At 30.2% G+C, this 25114-nt stretch overlaps 1 protein-coding gene across 5 annotated transcripts in view; it reads left to right on the top strand.

Moving 5' to 3' along the window:
- Positions 1 to 2809: 2809 nt before the first annotated feature.
- LOC132755042 (transmembrane channel-like protein 7) overlaps positions 2810 to 25114 on the top strand; it is a 35481-nt gene continuing 13176 nt past the window's right edge. For 3 of the 5 annotated variants that reach the window (XM_060745831.1, XM_060745832.1, XM_060745833.1), the window contains exons 1-11: positions 2810 to 3287; positions 9615 to 9675; positions 10210 to 10291; positions 11274 to 11536; positions 12410 to 12555; positions 19699 to 19849; positions 21091 to 21252; positions 21656 to 21831; positions 22360 to 22477; positions 23036 to 23133; positions 24950 to 25057. In XM_060745831.1, coding sequence (XP_060601814.1) covers positions 2935 to 3287; positions 9615 to 9675; positions 10210 to 10291; positions 11274 to 11536; positions 12410 to 12555; positions 19699 to 19849; positions 21091 to 21252; positions 21656 to 21831; positions 22360 to 22477; positions 23036 to 23133; positions 24950 to 25057 — 1718 coding nt within the window. In that variant the 5' untranslated portion in view covers positions 2810 to 2934. Of the gene's footprint in view, positions 3288 to 9614; positions 9676 to 10209; positions 10292 to 11273; positions 11537 to 12409; positions 12556 to 19698; positions 19850 to 21090; positions 21253 to 21655; positions 21832 to 22359; positions 22478 to 23035; positions 23134 to 24585; positions 24694 to 24949; positions 25058 to 25114 lie in introns of all 5 variants that reach the window. The other 2 variants (XM_060745829.1, XM_060745828.1) reach the window with 2 other exon arrangements.

Genomic DNA, 25114 nt, shown 5'->3' with positions numbered 1-25114 from the left:
AACAGTAATAGTTTACAAAGAAAATATTAGTTTACTTAATGTAAATTTTTTCATTTTTTTTTCTCCAGTGGATTTTAAAAATTGTGGAATACTGGTATAAGTTTTTACACCTGTAATATCAGTGATTTGAATCAGTTTTACTGGTTTGTCTCTATCAGAAGGATTTATAACTATGTATTTCTGATTTTAATGTTTTGATGTACGAATTTGTTTCTTAATTTATGAAAAACAAATCCTAAAATTGGATTCTTAGAATTTTATAAAAATTTTAAATGTTCTGAAAGGATACTGATCATTTCTTTATTGGATAAAGAAGGATTTTATTTTGTTTGTAGATTTTGTGTTCACTGTAAACAAATAATTTTTTTTATTCAAAAGAATGGTAGAATAAGACAGGAGTTCAAAGAGCTTGTGTAAAGTAAATGTATGTTTGGTTATATAGGAGGCTCCAGTTGATTTATGTATGGTTATATAGGAGGCTCCGGTTAATTTATGTATGGTCAAATTTTAGGCTCCAGTTAATTTATGTATGGTTATATAGGAGGCTCCAGATAATTTATGTATTGTTATATAGGAGGCTCTGGTTAATTTATGTATGGTTATATATGAGGCTCCAGTTAATTTATGTATGGTTATATATGAGGCTCTGGTTAATTTATGTTTGGTTTATAGGAGGCTCCAGTTGATTTATATATGGTAATATATGAGGCTCTGGTTAATTTATGTATGGTCATATTTCAGGCTCCAGTTAATTTATGTATGGTTATATATGAGGCTCCGTTTAATTTATGTATGGTTATATATGAGGCTCTGGTTAATTTATGTATGGTTTATAGGAGGCTCCAGTTAATTTATATAAGGTTATATATGAGGCTCTGGTTAATTTATGTATGGTCATATTTAAGGCTCCAGTTAATTTATGTATGGTTATATAGGAGGCTCCAGATAATTTATGTATTATTATATAGGAGGTTCTGGTTAATTTATGTATGGTTATATAAAATATTATGAGGCTCTGGTTAATTTATGTATGGTTATATATGAGACTCCGATTAATTTGTGTATGGTTTATAGGAGGCTCCAGTTAATTTATGTATGGTCATATTTCAGGCTCCAGTTAATTTATGTATGGTTATATAGGAGGCTCCAGTTAATTTATGTATGGTTATATATGAGGCTCTGGTTAATTTATGTATTGTTATATAGGAGGCTCTGGTTAATTTATGTATTGTTATGTAGGAGGCTCTGGTTAATTTATGTATTGTTATGTAGGAGGCTCTGGTTAATTTATGTATCGTTATATAAGAACCTCCGGTTAATTTATGTATGGTTATATATGAGGTTCCAGTTAATTTATGTATTGTAATATATGGTAGGAGGCTCAGGTTTATTAAATTACAGTTTTACTCTGCTAGCTTGCCTAACTGTACTATAATAATTGATAATTGGTCATGTTGTACCTATTGAGAAATACAATAAGACAGTTTGAATAATGAATGATATTCCCGGCAATTGTTCTAACTCAGTTAATAATGCTGTGTCCAATAATATCAAACTGTTGATACAGTTTTATTGGGTTCCTCAATATCATTATACTTTGTGGGTAGATTGCGTACTGATGAAAGACAGATTCATTTTGGAAATCAAACTTTAATACATAAGGAAAAGGACAAAATGTGGATTTACTTGTTGTTTTTAGAAGGAAACTAGTGTATTCTACTTTACTTTGGAAACTTTTATGATAATTGTAATAACAGAGATAGATTTTAAAAGAATCCTCTTCAATTAGATGAATAAAGGGCTAACATTTTTTATTCGGTTTAAGAGACACATAAGAAATCGGCATTTTAAGTTTAGATTCATGTCTATAACAGTCATGTTCATGATAGTATATGAATATCATTATTAAACAACTGAATTTTATGACTTTAAATAAGGAAGGAAAAGTTTTGTTGTTTATATCTTTTTTATTCAAAAATCTTCAGGGACACAAATTGTGTGAAAATTAGAGAATTATATCAAACAAATTTGCAATTTGTAAACGTATTAAGTTCAATCCAAACTTTTTTTCGAAAAAAATGCTGAAAAGGTTATTTGAAAAATATCTAATTTCTGTTTTGAAAATATTTGATGCTTTGTTTTTTTGCATGGCTATACTGCTGTGATTTCAAAATTGAAACTCTTAATTTCTGTAATAAAATACATAATTTGATTAATCTCAATATTTAATACATGTATATACAGGAGAATTACTGTTTGACAAAAGAAATACATGTATTTCACAAGTTTTAAAGGGGAGCATTTAGGAAGAAATGTTATACCTATTCATGCAGAAACATTTGCTTTGATTGTTTAATCTGATTTAAAATTGGGGAAAAATAAGAATTGGGTATAATATTACAGATTTGTGAAAAATAAGATAAAATGTAATATTGTGTCAAATTGTGAAGAAAGGAATAGTAATCAATAAGTCAAAATTCTTGGGTTTTGCTGTGAAATTTAAAAGTTTTCAGATATTTTTATGTTTTGTGTGCTATATAATACTGCTACTTTGGAGGGTTTTTTTTTATCAAACAAGAATTAATTTTGTTTAATGTAAATAAATCACAAGGAGTAAAGGATATATTGGATTTTACAATTCTCATTTGTATTTATCTAGAGTAAATGAGAAACAATTGAAAGAAATGAATCTAGTAACAAAGATATTTGTTAAACATTAATCAAATGCTGTAAATGTAACACAACAATTGGTATGATCTGAGGTAGTATACCCATTTATTGTGTTACATTTATATTATAATGATCATTATAAATTAATCTGTTCTTTAGCTAAAACGAAACATTATAAGAAAAATTGTGATAAAAGAAACTGAAACACACAACAATTATTGGAACTATTTCAAAATTTAAAGTTAAAACTTTTGATATAAAATTATGTGGAAAGGGGCCAGAGGAAATCAAGTATCCCCCGATCCCTGGGGTGATGATCCAGTTGAAGTTGAGGAAGTGCCCATGGAACCCCCGTCATATAATGACTGGGACCAACCAAAACAATCGTACAATAAACCAGTACAGCAGAAAAAACAGGAATCAAAAATAAAAAATGAATCAAAGTCCAATGGTGAAATTAAAATGGAAAATATTCCTGAAAAGAAAGTTGAATCAGAATTCGTTTATCGAAGTAAAGAAAAAAAGCAAGTTGAAAACATGGAGGAAGTTGATACATATATAAACAAAAGATTCAACAACAGTCATGCTTGGACACCATATCTCTGTGAGAGAAAAAGGTAATAAAAAACATTAAATGAATGGTATACATGTATATATTTATCATATGATAGAAATACATGTAATATTATATGAGATTGGATCAATTATGCTTATCTTTAACAAATGAAAATATGTTGAAGACTGTATCCTTACTAAAACTGTGTCAAACTTGTAATAATCAAACTCTGTCAAACATTTATAATAGAACTTAGTTTTAACTTAGGTGCTTGCTTATTGTCACATTTCTTTTTATTGAACGGACATAGTCAGACTTAGTCATTTATCTTCAAGGGCAGATCCACAGAGGCAGTAGGGGGGTTGTGCATAAATGTGCCCAAAAAGCAATGTGTTAGTCAAAATTTCTCTTTATTAAAATCATTGTGTTACAGTGTTGTTGGGGACAATGGACATATGAAAAAAAGTGAAAAATAATATTTTTTGAAATTTACTAACCATGGCATTGCATGTGTAATGTACTAGACTGACTTTTTACATTTCTGAAGGTGCTTTAATTCTAAGACTACTGATTGCTGTTATAAGATATAAGCAGTTTGGTAGCATACAGAATTACCATGCTCTTTAATTGATGTTCAAAACAATTATATTTTCTTAATGTGGGTTACATACATATTATTATACTTAATGTTTGGTACATATTATTAAATACTGGGTCAAGATTATCAATACGGATAATATGTTATTAAAATCAGTTTATGCACATTCATTGGCGCAGTATTATAATGGTAGAAGGAATTGGGTTTTCCATGTTAAAAAACTGCTCTATGATTATGTATTTAGCTCTGTTTTTGTAAATCATGAAAACAAATTCCAAATTATTTGTAAATCTGTTCAAGAAAACAGTAACAGATTGTGCCTTACAGAAACTATTTGAAGATATTGAGAAAAATGAAATACTGAAATCCTTGTACATACATTTAAAACCGAGCTTTGGTATATCGGATTACTTGATTAAAATTAATTCATTTAAAATACGTAATAGCACAATTAGATTGCGCGTGTGGTCGCATAATTTGTTTATAGATTCTCTTAGACATGGGCGTAATCGAAAACCAAGAAATGAAAGATTATGTTATTTCTGCGGTTACAATGACAAAGATGATGAATTTCATTTTATAATCACATGCAAAAAATATTCTGACCCAAGAAACAAATTCATACCAAAATATTGTGTGAAAAATCCGAGCATGTACAAATTTATTAATTTATTGAGTTCTAAAAAGAAAAAAGTCTTGTTAAATTTGGGAAATTTTATAGCACAAGCATTTAAACGCAGGGCATTAAATCAACCGAATCTTCAGACATAATTATAAAAATGTTATCTTGTTAGTAATATTACTTTATTTCTTTTCATTCTCCATGTTCCAAAGATGTAGTTGTATCATTGTATGACACTTTGCTACAAATAATGTTAACTTTGATGATTACGTGATGTTTAATTATATTTGAATGTATGTATTTTGTGACCATGTGCATTTTGTACACGTCTTATATGAATAAACTATCTATCTATCTTAATGATTACAGCTTCTATAAATGGGGAAATATCTGTAGAATCAAATAAGACAATGATACTTGGAACAAATGACATAGGCAATTTACCATAAGTATTTAAAGTTAACAATATACATGAACACTTTTAGCTTACAAAAGTTACTAAAGTTCTGTTGCATGAACTTTGATTTTGTTTTAGTGCTAGCTCTTATAATGTCCTGCCATTGTCATTAGTAAAAAGTGCACTTAAATGAGCAGTGTTCATTAGGTAATACTGTCTAGACCGATTCCCTGTGAGTACTACTCCAAATAAAACAAGTAAAATGGTTTCCTGCGGTGAACATTTTAATGATATAAAGATATTTCATTTAACTATTTTCAACATTATTTTGGGGGGGGGGGGGAATAAACGTTTGTATCAGGAATATAGTTGACAATTGAATAAACGATCAATAAAGAAGGTCTTTGGAAACTGGTGACCGTTGAAGACTGGAGAAGGTCGAACCTAAAGCAATTATTTCTTTTTAAGAAAATGATTAAATAAGTCTACCATTTTATGAATAATTCCGAGCAAAAAATAAATAAAGTAAACACACAAGTTAATGCAGAAAATATCTCTATTTATTATGGCAGATGCCACTACTGATGTTTTAATTTTGTAGATTTTCAGTATAAACAATTTATTGTCATAGATATTAAAGAAACATTGATAATTTTCAAACACATCATTCAAGTTTTTCCACCTCAAACGGTAAAATAATTATAGAAAATTAGAAATATCACGTAATAGTTTTTTGTTCTTAATTAGATATAATTCAGACTAATTCCCTACAGGTAAATCCGTAACGTACCGGCAAACGGTATTTAGCTAGGTTTTCGAAAAGGTCAATTAACCAATTATGTACGGTTTACAGATCACATGCTCCTCCATGTACCGAAAACAGGTCACGTGCTCCTCCATGCCTCAAAAGTTAAACGCATACCAATTACCTGCGGTCTCCAGACCGCAGGGAATTACTTACATGTTCTTATGATAAAATTTTAAAAAGCAGAGGCTCAATGTAACAGTGCTATAACCTTGCAATTGTCAAAGTTTTATTTGTTGGAATGGTGTGAATTCTGTATTCTGTCACACATTTTGGCTTTAAAAAATATAAATTACTAACTGTTACAGTCGTCTAGAAATTGAGTTGCACACTTGGGTTTCATTAAATTTAAGCCTCTTAACATTTAATTAGACAGTTCTAAATTAAAAGTAGAACGTCTTAAAGCATTTTAACATTTACAGACATTGTGTTTGCATGTAAATTCATTTCGAGGTTCATGATTTCATCTAATAGTTACACTTAATGACTATTTTTTTAAAAAATAGATTTTTTAATCATCATAATTTTATAGTTATAGGTAATTTCATTTGATTTTAATAAATTGTAGGTTTAGTCACTTTTTTTACCTGTTTTTATCTTTTAAAATCAAAACAAATTTTTGATTTTCATAAATTAGCATGAACTATCTAAGCATGCAGGTTTCAATAAGATTCAGGTGGTTTCTGAAAAACTGTGACCATTGACTACAAATCAATGCCAGAGTTTAAGAACTATAGTCTATAGAAAGAGTCCTATTAAAAGAATTGTTTAAGTTGCAGAATAAAAGATTGATCGTGCAAGTATGAAAAGCTTGTTTAATGGTAATTTGAGAGTAAAATCTCTACTCCAGTATTGATTGGCTATTACACCTTCAACAGACTATTTGTTCTTATTAATATAAATCAAATAATTCCAAGAAGAAAACAACTTAACAACGGATAGAATTTCAATCTTTATCATAAAATATTCAGTTTTTCTTTTCGCTGTTAAAGTTTTGTTTTATAGATTACTGTGAATTCACTTATTTTCTTGGGCATGAAATTTCAAGGTTTTGTCAAAATGGACAGATTTTTTGTGATTTTTAATTTGGGTTTTCTGTTGTTGTTTTTTTACAAAATAATGCAAAAAATCTTAAATGTGTGTATTGACCTATTCACCAAAAGCAAAAAATTGGTGCCCCACAAATAATAATGATTTTACAATAAATTTACGTGTACATCTAAATTGATGTTATTGTTTACTTGTAATAATAATAATCATAGTAAAAATTAATCTTTAACTAATGAATTTGTAAAGTGGACCCTATACCTGTAATCATGCTTTGAATTTTCAACCATTTCTTCTCACTTACCGTAATGAGATAGTTTAATAGTGACAGAATCAGAAGCTATACATTTTAAAGTGATATTATGCATGTCCATCCAAGTGTATAAAGTGAGTGAAAAGGTGAATGTCAAAATAAGTTTACAGTTTGCCATAATTCCTTTCAGTTTTATAATTTACTTTACATGAACGATAAACAACTGACATGGTCCAAGGAAATTTCTGTAAATATCTATCAGAACTAAAAAATACCAGTATCATTCAAGATATAAAAAGAGTGGGGCAGTCTTTTTATCATCATCAGCTTTAGACATATTTGATCCTTAATATTTTCCGATGACAACTGATAGTCAATCACCATTATTAGTCAATCTTTGAAACATATATAGTCAATTCAATGAAAAAATGAGCATAATGTCACAGTAAGTTGGATCAGAAATGCCAGCTAGCTAATGGATGTTATAATATTTGTGACGTCAGTGACAAGATATAAATCATTAGAAAAGAAGAAATTATTTCCTCTAAATGATAGTGATATCAAGGCCAGAGAAAAACCAAAACCAGTAGATTATTACATAAAGTTAAAATCTCAAACTCATTCCAGTGTTATATATATTTGTTTTCTTTGTTAACCATTTATTATTGTCCTGTAATTTTTGTGCAACAATAAAATGTGTTTACTTTTATTTGAGCAGTTAATTGTTACCATTTGTACAAGTATTAAATACACCTAGCAGCTTTGTTTGATTCTATTTATCAAGAGTATGGATTTCATATTGACCTTACATAATTCAGTAAATTACATGATTCCATAATACATTCTTTTAATAGTCAATTACATAAATCATATAGCAAGTGAATGGTTGTCATAAAAATCAATTGAATACAAAACACAGGTAATTTGTTTAGGATATTTCTATTGTTTTATAATGAATGTTTAATGTATGCTGTATTAAGGGATTATACAATGAATCTGAAATGTTATTGAAATATTACCAGAACATTTTGAATTGCCTTAAGTGAATGAAGACCCTGCAATACTTTCTCCTGTTCAAAACATTGTAATAGTGAATTAAATCTTATTAGACCTTCTGTATGCTCTCTTTACAGCTTCCACACATATCACTTGTACAGAATACTCACTCTTGTTTTTTATTTATAGCTGGACTTTTCAAACAACATTGGGAAGAATTCTTGGGCTATCCTATCAATGTAACACTTTGGTCAAAGTTTTGCCTGCAACTTTTTGTACTGCCTCATAGGGAATCACTATCCCGTCCTTCAAATAATTGCATGGATTTTGACAGAATTATGGCTTTTGTGAAGACCCCTCTATTTGCATTTTCAAATGTATATTCTGTCAATTCCTTGTTCTCAGTTTAATTTCAGGTAAATCAAAACACAAATATAATAGTGAAACTTTCAAATTGTCATTTAATAATAAATGATTGAAATGCATAATAAAGTAACTTAAATTACTACTATGACATCATTCTTTTGTTCTGTCCAGATACTGTGTTGTATTTTTGATACTGTACAGGTAGGCATCCAATATTAATGTGTAAGTCCATTATAAATCATGTAACACATTTATATTAAACAGTGTAGATTAGCTTGTATATGACCACAGGACTGTGGAATTTTACCCAAACAAAATCTTATATCAGATGTAGATACTAGGAATGCAATGCCTTCCCCAACCCATTTCGCATGTTACAGAATTTTACGAATGGAACAATAATCATTTGTCTACACAATACAGAAATTCATGTACATTAAGCTGACATCCATACCTGATTTGCATCTATGTAATGTGTCATTTAGTTCAACTTTTCAAGTACAGGTAATAAACTTTTCAAGTACAGGTAATAGAGGTAATAAATTAATCTATTCAATACAAAAAGGATTATATTTGATAACATTATATGAAATACTTATAATATTATATAGAAACAGACTTCTGTGGTATGACAAACATCAAATTAAAAATATGAAAATATCATTTTGTTGCTATCTTTTTAAATTCACATATACAAAATATTATTTTAATATTAAATAGTCAGTATAAATCATCCTTAAATCCCCCTCTTGTCTTGGTCAATCATTCAAAATATCAGAAATTTATCACAAATTTGGAAACTTTTTTCTACTCAATTTGGAAAGTTACGGACATCTTATCAATCAAGAGGCTTAGCCCTATGGGGAATTTGCCTGTAAAAAACAATTGCTTAAACATTAAAATTGTACATTTCTAGCACAAGAATACATTATTTGAAATTCTTTGATAAATTACATGATATTTGATAATTAAAGTAAAACATAAGCCTCAAACAGTCCAATAAGTAAAATATTGAATTCCCTTTGGCACTACATGCCTCATGATATTCAATATTTTATATGTTCGACAGTTTTCGGCTAAATACTACTAATTAAAAAATGTACAACAAAGTTACATATGAAATACAATTACTAAAGAAAGAAACCCACCAACTGACACCTACAAGCTACCCCCAGCCCACTAAAAAATTAAAAACTAAATTTTTTCAAAAACTGCAAAAAAAAGTTGTGGTTGTTTTTGGAGAAATTTTATTAGAGTAAAGTATGAACTACAAGTTTTTATTTGGTAATTTTTTTCCATTTCAGGGAACTGCTGATGGCAGGACCAGTGAAGCCAAGCAAAGGTCTCAGACACAGAGTTAAAAATGTAGGTCATATACGAATATATTGAATTATACCATAAAATTCCTATTAAATGCCTCCGGGGGCTAAACATTTTCCATTTATTAAAACACATTTTTCCTAAATCCAAAAATCATTGTAAATACATTTGGTGTAAAACTAGTTAACGTAATAATGTAAAAAAAGTATTAAAAGTTTTACAGTTTATAATTTTGATTTTTATGTTAAAATTCTATCCAGCTAGCTTACAGAAGGTTGGTGATGGAAATAATGTACTGAGGGGTACTACTGGAAATTCTTACTCCACCTGAAAATCTGTAACCATTATGATCTTAATAGATAAACAATGTGACATAAAACTCATGCAATTCATCTTACAATAGCCAACACAATTCAAGCATGAAAATGATATTTGTTTCTGATGGACATTTTCAAAATAAAACTTTACATGCCTGCAAGAAATGTGATAATGACTAATGTTCAGCAATTATAATTATGAACAGTACATTATCCATTAAGCGACATAATACATGTATATTGTTTCTGTTGTTTCTTTTAGAGATGGAACAGCTTTAAGATAAGCTGGAACGAGTTTTTGTACAGCTTTGAGGTCTGGAGAAATGCTATCAAAAAAATTGAAGGTATCAAAACAATTATACTGATAGAATATCATTGTTTTATCCTGCATTGCCTATTGAATTTTAATTATGTTCACTTTGCTACAATTACAAAAGTTTCAGTGCTTGCTAGCTGGGATGTTAAATTATTAATTTATCTGATATTTATGCCCATTGATAGATTGGTAGGAAATATTGTTTTCAGTGTGTCTGTTTGTCTCAAATCCTGATCATAATTACTTAAGTTTGACTGGTTTTAAATGGATTTACAGAATTGTTGATTTGAAAGAAGTGACTTAATTATGTACATAAAGACAAGGCTAAAATACTGGCTGGTTAATGTTTTGTACTCTAATACCATGTAAAAAGCCATATATTATTATCATAGTTATAAAGATTTCCGACAGGTTGTATGGCCCTATATAAACAGTTGTTTGCATACATATCCTGAGCCACTAGGCAAGGCTTATATTGTAAACAACCGTATAACCTTTCAGGATTTTTTTTATAACAAATTTATAATACAGGAAGCTTTATTTTTGAGAGAAAGGGGCGTCCGTGGCCGAGTGGTTAAGGTCGTTGACTTCAAACCACTTGCCCCTCACTGCTTTGGGTCGGAATCCCGACCGGGGCATTGGATTCTTTCATGTGAGGAAGCTATCCAGGTAGCTTACGGAACGTCAGTGGTTCTACTCATGTGCCCGATCATGCCTGAAATAATGCACCGAAGGGCACCTGAGGTCTTCCTCCACCAGTAAAGCTGGAACGTCACTATATTATGACCTATACTGTGCCGGTGTGACATAAAACCCAAACAAACAAACAAACAAACAAATTTTTTAGAGACAAAAAAAATTGAGATTTCTAATTCATTAATTGACAGCAGCCTTGTATAAAAACTACATAAACATCACAAATTTCCGTGATGTTGCAAACGTGCAGTATTATAAAAAGCATATAAAACTAAAATAAAGTATGATTTAGTTTAACTCTCATTTTGTTTCAGGTCATCAAGGTGCCGGTGTTGCGTCATATTTCGTATTCTTACGCTGGCTTTTCATTTTGAACATCTTCATATTTCTGCTTATCTTTTGGGTGATCACATTCTTTCAAGTGACGTTTGATCCTGAGACAACATATGATACAGACCTGACAGGAACTGGATCTTCAGCCTTTACAACAACTGTAGCCGAGACATGTACGACCCAGTACAACCCAAATGTCACCTCTGATGCTTTGAGCCTTATATTGGGATTTTTTCAAGGAACAGTAAGTTTAGGGTCACATTAGTATATTGGCATTCAGACTGAAATTATCATCTAAACTTCATGTGAGGAAGCTATCCAGCTAGCTTATGGAACGTCGGTGGTTCTACTCAGGTGCCCTTTTGTGCCTGAAATAATGCCCAGAAGGGCACCTGAGGTCTTCCTCCATTAGTAAAGCTGAAACATCGCCATACTGTGTCAGTGTGACGAAAAACCCAATCAAACAAACAAATCATCTAAACATGTATATAATTATCAATCAAATGAATTTTTTTTTTTAAAGTTATATTGAACTATTGTTCCTTTGTTTTAATTTGATTTTGTTATGATGTCCAAAAAAAAAGAACATTTGAAATAAATTGCTTTTCTTAAATGTGATTTATTTTATATATTTTGGGTTTTTTTAACATAATTTTGTTTGTTAGTACCAAACTGTTGGAGTAATTTTAATTAAAATTTCATTATTGTTACAATCATGTAGTATCATATTTGTTAAAGTATCTCGTAAAGCTTTTAAAATTTCATCACCGGAAAGAATATATGAGCCGCGTCATGACAACTAATATAATGGGTTTGCGACCAGCATGGATCCAGACCAGCCTGTGGATCCGTGCAGTCTGATCAGGATCCATGCTGTTCGCTAACCAACTCTATTACAAGTAGAGAAACTGATAGCGAACAGCATGGATCCTGATCAGACTGCAGGGATGCGCAGGTTGGTCTTGATCCATGCTGGTCACAAACGCACTATGTTGGTTTTGTCATGACGCGGCTCATATCATCTTCATTTTATTTTTGCAAAAGCAAAGAGCATCATCTTTTCATATCATTTTGTGATAAATATCCACTAAGTACATTCTTGTGTGTATTATTTTAGGGTTGGATGGAAGAGACAGCCATGTTTAATGGTTACTATGTAGACAGGAAAGTGAAGCTGGCAGCGTCAAATTACAACCTTCCATTAGCATACTTCCTTGTTACTGTTGCTGTCATGCTTATCAGTCTCATCGTAATGGTTCGCAAGTAAGATCTTTACCTTGTCCTCTACAGTGTTGATCAATATCTAAACTTCATAAACCTTTAATTTGACCCGGTATAACTTTAATATACTACTGGTCAAGTTACTGTATTTCTAAATGTTCTTCCGGAAATATTGACCTTTAAACGACCAGTTTGGTTTAAGTCAATATTTGTTGTCATGGCTAATTAGTTATTAATTGATTTATGATATTAAAAATTGGCAATATAGTTCAGGAAGGACACAGATTTATATTCTCATGTCCAGTTTATAGATTCTGTACTATTTCTAATCAGACTTAAAGACTCACCAGTGCATATCATTTGTACATAATCACTGATTGAAAGACAAATTGAAAAAATGTCAGTCATGAATTGTCTTTAGGTTATTGGTTCATACATGCTTTGCTGTTGTTTCCAAGTCATGACCAACAAGTACGTAAAGAAATTGATTGTTGCTATTTTGAAAACTTTATTAAATATTTGAATTGTTTTGCACTATGCCTTTTGTACAGGTTTAGATATTAATCAGAATATAACAGAGATGTGGATATTTACCATGTACACACTCAATGAAATTATCAGATAAAGTAAATAGCTTTTAAAAGCAGTAGGTCTGATTTGAACAATGTCGGATATTAACACTTCCAGGCATTGCAATTACTTCCAAACATTGTATTTTGAAGCAAAAAATAGTATTTTTTCTTTTATCTTAATGTGACACTGTCCATCCAAAGACTGCCAAAACATTGGAATGTGGGTGGCATCCATGTTCTTTGGTCTCATTTCTAGATACCGTCTGCTCTATATTTACCAATTCTTTGAGTTTTTTTTTAGGAAAGTTTGTTTAATAGTTAACCACATTGTTATAATATTATGGCAGCATTAGTTCAAAGAATGCATGAAGATCTTTTTTTCAGCCTTCATTACTATTGCTGATAATGCCTTGGAAAGTTTTTCATGAATTTTTAAATTGGTATTTTATAAATGGACTTAATGTATATAATGCATGGCACAGCTGTGTCAGCTTAAGATCAAGGTCACACTTGAAGGTCAAATGTTTTAATGTCTGCCTCATATTACATTTGAGCCACGTCACAACAAAACCAACATAGTGCGTTTGCGACCAGCATGGATCCAGACCAGCCTGCGCATCTGCGCAGTCTGATCAGGATCCATGCTGACTTCGCTATCAGTTTCTCTACTAGTAATAGAGTTGGTAAGCGAACAGCATGGATCCTGGTCAGACTGCGCAGTTGCGCAGGCTGGTCTGGATCTATGCTGGTCGCACTATGTTGGATTTGTCGTGACGCGGCTCATTTATCTTTTGAATGAATTTTATGACAATTGGGTCAAATGACAAATGCAGTGAGACTGTGTGTATGTTAATATCTTTGAGAATGTACAAGCTAATAAGGTCAGTATGATACTGTAACAGGGGACAGAGCTGTCCTTTGATCTATCTTGTCAGTATCAAAAAGCATAGAAATGTGTCAATTGTTTTGGTAGTGGTAGTAATAAATTATTGGCAACATTTTTATATTATAATTATACTGGCTGTTAGTGAACCCACAATAAAAGGTAATAAAATAATCAATATTATGATCAAATAATGGAAATATTAAAAAATCATAAAGTTACATTGCATACTTCATTTCTGATTATATAAAGAATTTTAAAATTAATATGTTTTTAATTACATGTATAAAATATTCAAAGGAGTTTATGCAAGTTTGAAGTTAGCTTTATTAATAAATTATGTGTGAATTGTATTAAGTTTCGACAGCAGCAGTATACAATTGACAATTCATTTACATGTTGTAATTACAAATTAATAGCTTTTCTTGGAATTAAATTGATTTGAATTAAAATGATTTTATAATCGTTGATAATAATTACTCATAATTTTACTAAGGTATGACTGTAAATTACACTTGCAATTTTCTGGTAACCAATAGACATAATGGCAGGTAAGTGGATAGAAGCTTTATGTAGAAACACCAGGTAGTGCTGCCTCTATACTATGTTTAATATTCATTGTTACCTTAGTGCAATAAATGGTTTACTCTTATTAAATTTAGGACTTAAACCATTACTGCACTAAGGTGACATAATACAAAAAAAAAAATTCTTGAAATGTAATTGGCTGAGAAACATAACATATTGGCTGAGAAACATTACATATATAGTCATATTTGTAAAGAGCAAAATTAATCAGATGACATTACAAGTACCCAGGTATATCTGAAGTTGGTAACGTAATCGTACTGATTGATCAGTAACTGATCTGTTCATGATTTTATTTATAAATCCTTGGGCAAATATGTATTTGAATAGTAGTTGTTAAGAATATTAACATATATTTACCATACTATTTTTATTGAAGTTAATAAGCTTTTTTGTCAATACCTTAAAATGTTATGGAATGATCTTTTTTTTTTTGGAAGTTTTTCTTTTATAGAGTAATTTATCACAGATTTCAAGTTCCTTTGTTTATTTGAACAAAAAAAAAATGTATATAACAAACCGAGTTTTTTGTATAAATCAAAAGTTTTATCATCCGAAATACTCCCTTCTGAATAAAAGATAATGCATAACTAATGACTTGGTGCTGTTTGAGGCATTGAGGCACACAATAAGAATTTTTTAAAAATTGCAAATATTTTGGATCATTTATTATTTCAGATTTTGTTTTTTAAAAGTCAATAAACATGAATTCACAGTATCTTGAAATAGTTAAAACATATGCCTGTCAGTACTTGAACGACTTCATTTATATTTTTTCCTCAGTCAGGCTCCATGTTCATATGTTTTTGCAAGATCAGTAGATGATGTTATAACTCAATATATTACACACTAGTCTTGTACATGTATTTAATAATACAGGTTTTCACAATCAGATCATAAAATTTAGATTTAACTATCAAGGTGGGTAACCATGTGTTTATGGTAACATTGTGTTGTTGTTTATGGCTGCGTCCATGACTTTCATGATAATTGTTGATTTGTATCATATCATACAATATTTGAATAAGTTACATATCCCATAATCCAGGTGAATATTTGCTGATTCCAATGGTACTGTAGCTCTTGTACTTTTCCTGATATTTTTATAGGAAATTGTGACTCAATATTACCACATATTTTCATCAAAATCTTGCTGCGTAGAAATATTCCTTGTATGGGAAAAGTGAAAGAGCTTGTTTTATTAGAATTGGCAAAAATTTTCCTGGAACATGATAATTATGTGTTTTTGATTCAAATATTGAAAGGTATAACAAAAAAATATACAAAAAGCATTTTAAGTCCTGGGCATGGCCATAAGCTGTGACCTTATGTTGCCATAAACAAATGTCATCTATTACCCTGACTATAATGTTAGATATTTTCACAAATGTTTGATTTAGTTTATAAAATCTACACACATTATCTGAATGGAAGAAATATGCATGATCTGTGGGTAATTATTGTATTTTATTATGGGAGGTTTGTGTTTTTGAGCCAGTTTTTAAATGATCACTATGATATAATATGTTTTCTCATCACAGAAAAATAACAGATTAAATTTGCTTAAGAAAGTTGCAGTTTATATATTATCTCTTACTGCTGTTGCGGGTTAACTTCTATTATAATATAATAGGAGTTAACCCATTACTGCACTTAGGTGACAATTATATGATAAATAAAAATAAAATGATTTTACCTCCCAGTTATGATGTATTAAAGGATTTTACAGAACTCTTTTTTACCTTTATGTCCTTTTTATGTCTAAACCCTTATTTTGTGTAATAGATTTTGTCCTATTTGGAACTGTCAATTGTTTAATCTAGGGAGGATATAGACCAGAGAACTGATGTCCTCAGTCTACACCTGTTATTCTTGCTACATTGAGATAATTAGAAAAAATGGCTGAAAAAATAGGCAATGATTGACATTTACTGTCATTTATAATGGGCTAGGGAACTGATAACAGTGTATCCTGATTGATTCTAATATTGACAATGTTGTAGCCTCATTTGTTCTCAATCAATGATTCCAGAACAATATGAAATATGTGTTTCTCTTACTCCTTCATATTTTATGATGTATTTAATAAAAAATGAAAAATTAAGTTTGCAAGTTAATTAGTTTTGTGATAGATTTTTGCACTGTAGATCACTTTCTTTGTTATGTCTCTGAACGCCATTAGATTTTTTCAATCTTTTAGATGACATTTTATTGAATGATTAAAGTGTTGACAGTCATACAAATTGTAGTACTATAAAATTTATAGACTTGTTTATTTCAATTGTGCAATATCATAGTATGTTACTCAGAGTTATGACTCTTCAATTCCTTTTCACTTATGTCATCAGTCACATTAAGGTAGATGCACATAACAATAATTCATGATTGCTGTACTTTTATGCTATAATTTTATTCAATAGTTTATGCTATACGCCCATTCTCAATAAAATAAAGCATTTGAGGTTGAAAAATATTAAAAATTTGATGTTGTCAATGTGTCATTTTTTATCGCTGAAGTAAAAGTTTGGGGTATTTTGCAAGTTTGCCAGAAATATTTTGAACAAGAAACTATGATATAACAGGATGGCATTTATTTCGGTAATGACACTGTATTTCTTCGGTAACGTAGATTTCAGATCTAATAATGTAACATACTGGCTGCATATGAATAACAAATGTCTGTAAAATATATCAAAATCTGTAAATTCTCTATCTAGAGGGACTTTCTAACCCAGGAAAATTCAAAGAAGTTGGGTACCTAGCTAATTTTCAGTCAATTTTTTCAAAGTTAAATATTCGTAGAAAGCAAAAATAGTCAATTTTGAAAATGATTATTTTATGTCTTCATTCAAAGGATATATATCATATATAATATATGAGAGGTCGAATGCATACACAAATTTTGTATTAGCATTTTTTTTCTCAAAATATTCAACTTTCCACTTTCTTAATATTTGGTAAATTTAGCACTAAACAGTTCGATATTTATCCCCATATAGGATGTCACGTATGTTTCATTTTATTCAAATGCAAGTAAAGGTTGAGAAAACAATTTTATTTTTTGTAAAATAACTTATATTTATGGATATTATTTTAACATTATTATATATAGAATGAAATACGGCCAGTAAGCTCTTTGCAGAAACGAATTAGTTGTTGCTGAGAACATCAATATCTTGTAATATATTTTAACATTTTTTCTGGTACATCAACATATTATTAGCATATCTTTCCTTTGTAAAAGAATTTTTGTTTCTTCTTACTTCTAATACAAGGTAACCGTTACTAACAGGCATGTTAATCCCAACTTTAGCTTTAATTTTCAAAAATTGTTGAATTGTAAGTTGGAGTAACGTATGTTTCACACTCGCTTATTTATGAACTTTATTACGGAATTTAAACTTACATGTAAAATCGACTTTTTTATTTAGGAATCAAATGCACATCATTCTATTGTCATAAAAATGCGATTTTATGTTTTTATATATGCATGTGTAAACAATATAAAGTCTGTTTGATAAAAGTAACGTTTGTTTCACTGTGGTTACTTAAACAAGTAAAAACACGACCAAAGTTAACAAAATTTACTTACTAATGTCAAATAGAACTTAATGTTGATGTTATACGTGCTTTCTGACTTCAATTTCCCTTTTGATAAACTTACTTTAAAAAGTTGATAACGTATGTTTCTGTAACGTATGTTTCATTTTTACATTGAAAGTGGGTTAAAAATGACGCAAGACCGTTTAAGCCGCCATAATTTGTGGTTAATATATCAGAGTTACACACATGTTAATTTACTTTCTTGTTTGGATTCTTCTTTGAATGGATTGGCTCTTAAATAATGGTAACGTATGTTTCTTTTTAAAGTGCTGTTGAAAAGATATGAATAAAAAATGAAAATTTCCGAAAATAGAATGAAATTTGAGAGGCTGCAAGCTTATTTTTACTTATAATTATATATATGCTGTATTATTAAGCATGCATCGATTCAATTATGTAATTTGTGTTTCACTTCTTATTGTTTTAGGTTTGTCACTATTTATTTATATGCTTTTGGCGACATTTGATCATCCATTATACCAATGAGATTTAAACAGTCAAATATAATATTAACCAATAATCAAAGTGCATATACACACAGCAATGCCTAATTGCACATGTTTCGTTTATTCTGGAACTTATTTTTCTGAAACACAATTTCAAAGTTGAAAATTCTAGGTGGCGACAGTCACGTATGTTTCATTTTAGGGCATAAATGGTACTTGTAAAAGAAAAATAACAGATAGAAATGTAAAACTGAGAGTGTCCCTATTAGACAAAGTGGCAGCCACCTTTCTAACGACATTTTGACCTCAAGAAAAACCTTCGTATAAGAGCTACCCAGTGGAACATCAAATGCTGTGTTTTATTGAGAATGAGCGTATAGCTTTATGCTATAGTTTTTGTGCACTTTGGCTTTCTTTTGGCTATTTTAAACAATATTTTTATATAAAACTGTAGAATCACTACTTGCAGACATTGAATATTAGAACAGGTTCATGTCTGAAGATAATAGATTTTAGCTAACATTGCACTGTATAATTAGATTGTTCCATAAACATGTCTGTCTAATCAATAAATTCAGATAATAAATAAAAGTTTGAATAGGTTTCCATGGTGGAATCACCTTTTTATCTTCAGTTTATGACTTGTTACAATGAGATTAGTTTTAAAACTGATGCAGCAGCTCTTCAGAGAAATAATCTGTGAACCTCTATAAAGTTAAAAAATGATAGCAGAGGCGAAGATTAATGTCTTTCTGTGAGAGCAAGTTACAGGGTTGCATACTGTTTAAGTGGTTTAAGTTAGCAACATAGATATATTGGCAAATTAATTGAATTGACGAAAATTGCTAAAATTTGCTTTAGAATAAATATCAACCGACCTGTCATTAAATGCAACCCTTGCAGGATTTCCTAATATTTCCTCATGCAAAACGTCTGGAATTTTAAATATGCTAACTTTCCGACATATGGAAATATCCACTGGTACTGTAAAAGCTTAACAAAAAAAACACATAAAAGTCAGCATTTCTAATTCATTATATCATACTGTAATCTTTATTATATTCTGCATCAAATAATATATTTCAATTTTCAGTACCCTTTCAAACTTCAAGGAGACAGTGTTAGCCCAGGAAAATGCCAAACAAGCCACATATTGTAACGGTGTATTCGCTGGTTTTGATTATAGTGTTATTGAACTTGAAGCCGTGGAACTAAAACAAAGGAGCATTTATCGTGGACTTGTGGTAAGTTATATAAGTGATCTATGTTATGGTGTAACATTGGTAAGTTGTATGAATTATTTGTTATAATGTAGCATATGAAAAAATATATTATAGAGTATTGTGGATAAATGGTTACATGTGAAAAGTGTAATGTATTATTGATTTGTTGAAAGTTATGATTATAATTATGTATAATTTTATTTCACACCTTATATAACCAATTTTTTTCAGCATGTTCCAATAGAAATCATCATTGGATCCGTTCTAATCAATTTAGCCTTGTTTTCATTTCCATAGTCCAAAAAGTCCCTATATACCTCATGATGGCCTCATTTTCAAGTCCAAAATATATTTATCAAATGCATATCACACTCCTTCTAGCCTTTTCATGTAATGAGAGTCAATAAATTCATATCATATATCCTTATTATAATTGATTTAACAAAGTTCTGTCAAAATGTCAAACAATTATGGTGTGAAATAAGAGGCTTGCACCTTGTCCAATATTGTTTGACAAATGTTGGCCAATAGAATTCAGTATTGGACTCAGCAATGTCTAATAACCTTACAATATTGTATAGTGGATATGTGTGATAAGTTATAAGCATGTATTTAAAGGGAGACACAGGCAAAATTTTCATTTCTTCGTTTTGAATTTTTCATTCATTATTCTGTAAATGTCCTCAAAATGAATACACTAGGCAGTCACAGAAACAAAACTTTTCTCCTTATAAAGAATAAAATGGTTGTTTCCTAACTTGACCCACGTGGGTCAGGTTAGAGCGTTCAAATTTCACAATAGTTGTCACAGTGAACTCTGGAAACGTTAAAGAACGTGTCAAATGAATTACTTAGACTTGCTTCAATAATATAATATCAACAATATCTGTTATTGCAACTTCCAGGGTTTGTTCAAGTCAAATGGCTTGTTTTAAAATTACTCGGTAATTCTGTCGGTGTCTAAATTTTGTTCAACAATTATGGATATATTTAAGCTTGAAACCCAAAATATATAGAATTTATACAGAATTTTATGCTGGGACTTTACAAAATGTCATTTTAGCGTGATTTGAGTACATAAGATCATTTTTATATTTTTGTCATTAATTTGCCTGAATATCCTTTTAATGCTGAAAGAGTTCATCCCATCAAAGGTTTTGCTTGATATTATGCTATAGTGTTTAATCCATGCTTATAAATTAAATGACCTGTAAGACTATAATGGTTTCTATTGTCTTAGTAAATTTACTATTGTTTACCAGGCTGATTTGGGAGAACAAAGATATGAAATAGAATGTCAAAATCGTACAACAGGACAGAAATGTAGGCTGTATACTGTACGAATTATTGTCAACTTTATCATAATACTGATGTTAGCAGGAGCTGGAGCAGCTATCTACTATGCCCAGGATTATTCTACAGAGGTAGGTTCTACGTTTTTGCATGCATTACTAACAATTGAGGGCCTTCTGATTATTTCATGTGAGAAAGCTATCCAGCTAACTTACGAAACATGGTTGTTTCTACTCAGGTGCCCTTTTGTGCCTGAAATAATGCACAGAGGGATACCTGAGCTGCACTGGAAAAGCTGGAATGACACCATGTGACCTATACTGTGTTGGTGCAACTTAAGTCTCAACCAAAAGATCACTTGTCAACAAGTTTTGTATTTTCTACAAGCACATCATTCTGTGCTGTCTACTTTTAAGTAGCTGGTTAACAACTGGCTACACAAGATGAGTTATTATCCCTTGGACATTAATTGAAAAGAGAGAACCTAAAATTAAACAAATTTATTGGTATTAATATTTAGTTTTAATTTTTCAGTTTACAACAGATCCGGATGTGGAGAACAAGTATCATTCTCTTGTGATACTGGTGGTACAGTTTTTACCATCTATTGTGATTGGACTGCTGAACGGAATTTACCCACTTATTTTTGACGTTCTTGTCATTTTTGAAAAGTACAGACCAGCCTTTGTTATCAAGATTTCATTAATCAGGTAAATATGCTTTTCTTGCATTGTTGATACGACATTAAAACAGCTGACCTTCTGAAATGGACTTTTCCAACCTCCATTATTGGAAATGTTATTATTAACAGTTTTAGGGATATGATGTTAGATGAAAATTAAAAGTTAATTGTCAATAGTGCCAGGTCAGAGTGCATGGATGTACAGGCTAGCCTCTCTCTTTATTGATGGCAAGTAATGGTCAAATAGGCTCTGGTAAAATTTGAATATGGTATCTTAAACTATACATGTATTTATGAAATGCCTGGGTACGATTTTGGAAAGTGTTTCCTTAGTACTGTCTTTCAGTGTATCTGTTTATAAAGGTTCATAAATCAACTTAAAAATGATATACATGCATGTATACAAAATAAATGATGAAGTTATCGCAACTTTGTTATTTATAAATGTGACAAGTTTGTCTATTATAAAATAAACCTAACATGCAAGAGCCAATTAATGTAATTTTTACATCAAGTCCATGTATAAAGTCTCTAATATAGTTATTTTTTTTTAAAGGATGGTATTTCTGAAGCTGGCCTCGCTTGCTATGGTGGTAGCAAGTTTATATGTACAAGTAACATGTAATGATCAAAATGCCTGTCTTATAGGACAAAATAGCTGTCCAGCTATTGAGGTAAGTAATTTGTAACTGAGATGGAAGAAAAAATTATTTCTTCTTTTCAAATTTTGGCCAAAATTGATGACTACTAATATTGAATGTATCATATTGTCTAATGACCAAATTTCTATGGATTCAAACCTCAAATTGTGATGATAATCACCATGATTTTTATTACGACACAGTAATGATAAAGTCCTGGAGAAAGTGTATAAAGCTTATAGCTGTCTTCACATTTAATCTAAAATAGATAATGTTTAATGCAATTTTTGTTGTCTCCCTTTATCAATGTCTTTATTCTGATATATAAATATTTCTACACATACCAGTATGTTTCATATAGTATGTGCCTTAACAAGCTAAAAGCTTGAATTTGCAACAGTAAAAGTTTAAGGGTTTTCAATATCAGAATATAGAAAAAATAACAACTAATTTGCATCTCTATAAACAAGCTTTAGAATTAATGAAAATGATATTATAAACATGTACTCACAAAAAAACTTGCTTTAAGAAAGGATATGAAAATGCTATGAAACATGTTGTGAATAACTAATGGTGAAGATATGATTTCAGTGTTGGGAGTCCTATGTTGGTCAGGCTGTGTACAAACTGGTAGTGATGGATTTCCTGATAAATGTTGGGGTTACCCTTGGCGTAGAGTTACCCAGGAAGTAAGTGGATAATGCTTCTAATCAACATTAAGTATATCAGGCACCTTAATGCTGTAATGGGATAACTCCTATTAAGTTAAAAAGGAGTTAAACCATTACTGTACTAAGATGATAATATTTTCTTTTATCTTGAAGAAGTTGATATTGTATTTTATCATCAGGTCTTTAAATAGTGTATGTAACCAACATTTTTAATTAGTTTAAATGTACTATAAATACATTCTCATAAGTTTTCCAGGGAAATAAGTTTACTTTAACTTATCAAATGTTATATGAAGTGTTATATCAATGAATTGGTTTATTTTACACACAACATGTGTACCTGTATGAGCTGTATCTGTTATAGTTTAACTGATTGCTTCATATTGATGTGAAACAATTCATTAACCATTTAATGTTGCTTATCAAATGTATATAGTGTATTACAGTTATATATTATATTTAAAATTATTGAAATGTAGGATAAAATGCTATATGAAATATTATGTTTAAAAATTGTAAATGTTAAAATTTTTCTTATGAGTATAACATTTGTTCCCTGCGGTCTGGAGACCGCAGGGTATTGGTACGCGTTTAACTTTTGAGGCATGGAGGAGCACGTGACCTGTTTTCGGTACATGGAGGAGCATGACTTTTGTGATCTGTAAACCGTACATGATTGGTTTATTGACCTTTTCGAAATCCTAGCTAAATACCGTTTGCCGGTACGTTACGGATTTACCTGTAGGGAATTAGTCCGAATTACCCCTAATTAAGAACAAAAAACTATTACGTGATATTTCTAATTTTCTATAATTATTTTACCGTTTAAGGTGGAAAAACTTGAATGATGTGCTTGAAAATTATCAATGTTTCTTTAATATCTATTTCAAATTTTACAAACAATAAATTGTTTATACTGAAAATCTACAAAATTCAAATATTCGTAGTGGCATCTGCCATAATAAATAGAGATATTTTCTGCGTAAATTTGTGTGTTTACTTTATTTATTTTTTGCTCAGAATTATTCATAAAATGGTAGGCCTATTTAATCATTATCTTAAAAAGAAATAATTGTTTTATGTTCGACCTTCTCCTGTCTTCAACGGTCACCAGTTTCCAAAGACCTAGCTTATTCTATATTGATCGTTTATTCCATTGTCAACTATATTCCTGATACAAACGTTATTTACCCCCCCCCCCCCCCCCAAATAATGTTGAAAATAGTTAAATGAAATATCTTATATATTTAAAATGTTCACCGCAGGAAACCATTTTACTTGTAAATGTATTTGTTATAAGACTTAAAGATATAAGATTAATATGTTCTGTAGCCACCATCTCAACTACCTCATCCAGCATGTAGCATTTAGAGAAATGGTCATATATGGTACATGTTGTTTAAGCTAGGTTTGAGTGTTACTATAGGAATATAGGAGATGATGTTTTATATACTCTGTCTTTTTCAATAGATTAATTACAACAAAATGTGAATGTGGGTTGTTCAAGAAAGTAGGTCCAGCTAACTTTGATATCCCAAAGAATGTTTTAGACCTTGTCAATACTCAAACACTTTTGTGGTAAGATTGTGTGTAATACTAATAATGTCACACCTGAAAAACTGGTGATGTCACATGTTTACCATTTGGTAGTGGTAAAAAGATCATGTAACTGACATGCTTAAAAATTAGTAATATCGCCACTTAAAGTTTCATCCACCAATTGTCATATCACTGCTAACAGTTTATGTTTTTGTAGAAGTATTTTTCCATCAGCTGCTGCTAATGAGTGCTTGTGATTAACATTAGTGTGTTTCTCTTTGTTGTTTTATAACAGATTAATTACAACTAAATGTGAATGTGGACTTCTACAGAAAGTTGGTCCTGCTATATTTGATATACCGAAAAATGTTCTGGATCTTGTATATGGCCAGACATTACTGTGGTAAGCTTTTGATAGTTTATATAGAAAGTAAAATGTTGGACAAAAAAATTACATAGA

Source organism: Ruditapes philippinarum, unplaced genomic scaffold (assembly GCF_026571515.1).
Source record: "Ruditapes philippinarum isolate M1 unplaced genomic scaffold, ASM2657151v2 ctg4367_1_1_1_1, whole genome shotgun sequence".
Lineage (NCBI taxonomy): Eukaryota > Metazoa > Mollusca > Bivalvia > Venerida > Veneridae > Ruditapes > Ruditapes philippinarum.
The sequence above is the reverse complement of the archived record's forward strand: the minus strand, read 5'-3'. Positions and strand labels throughout refer to the sequence as shown.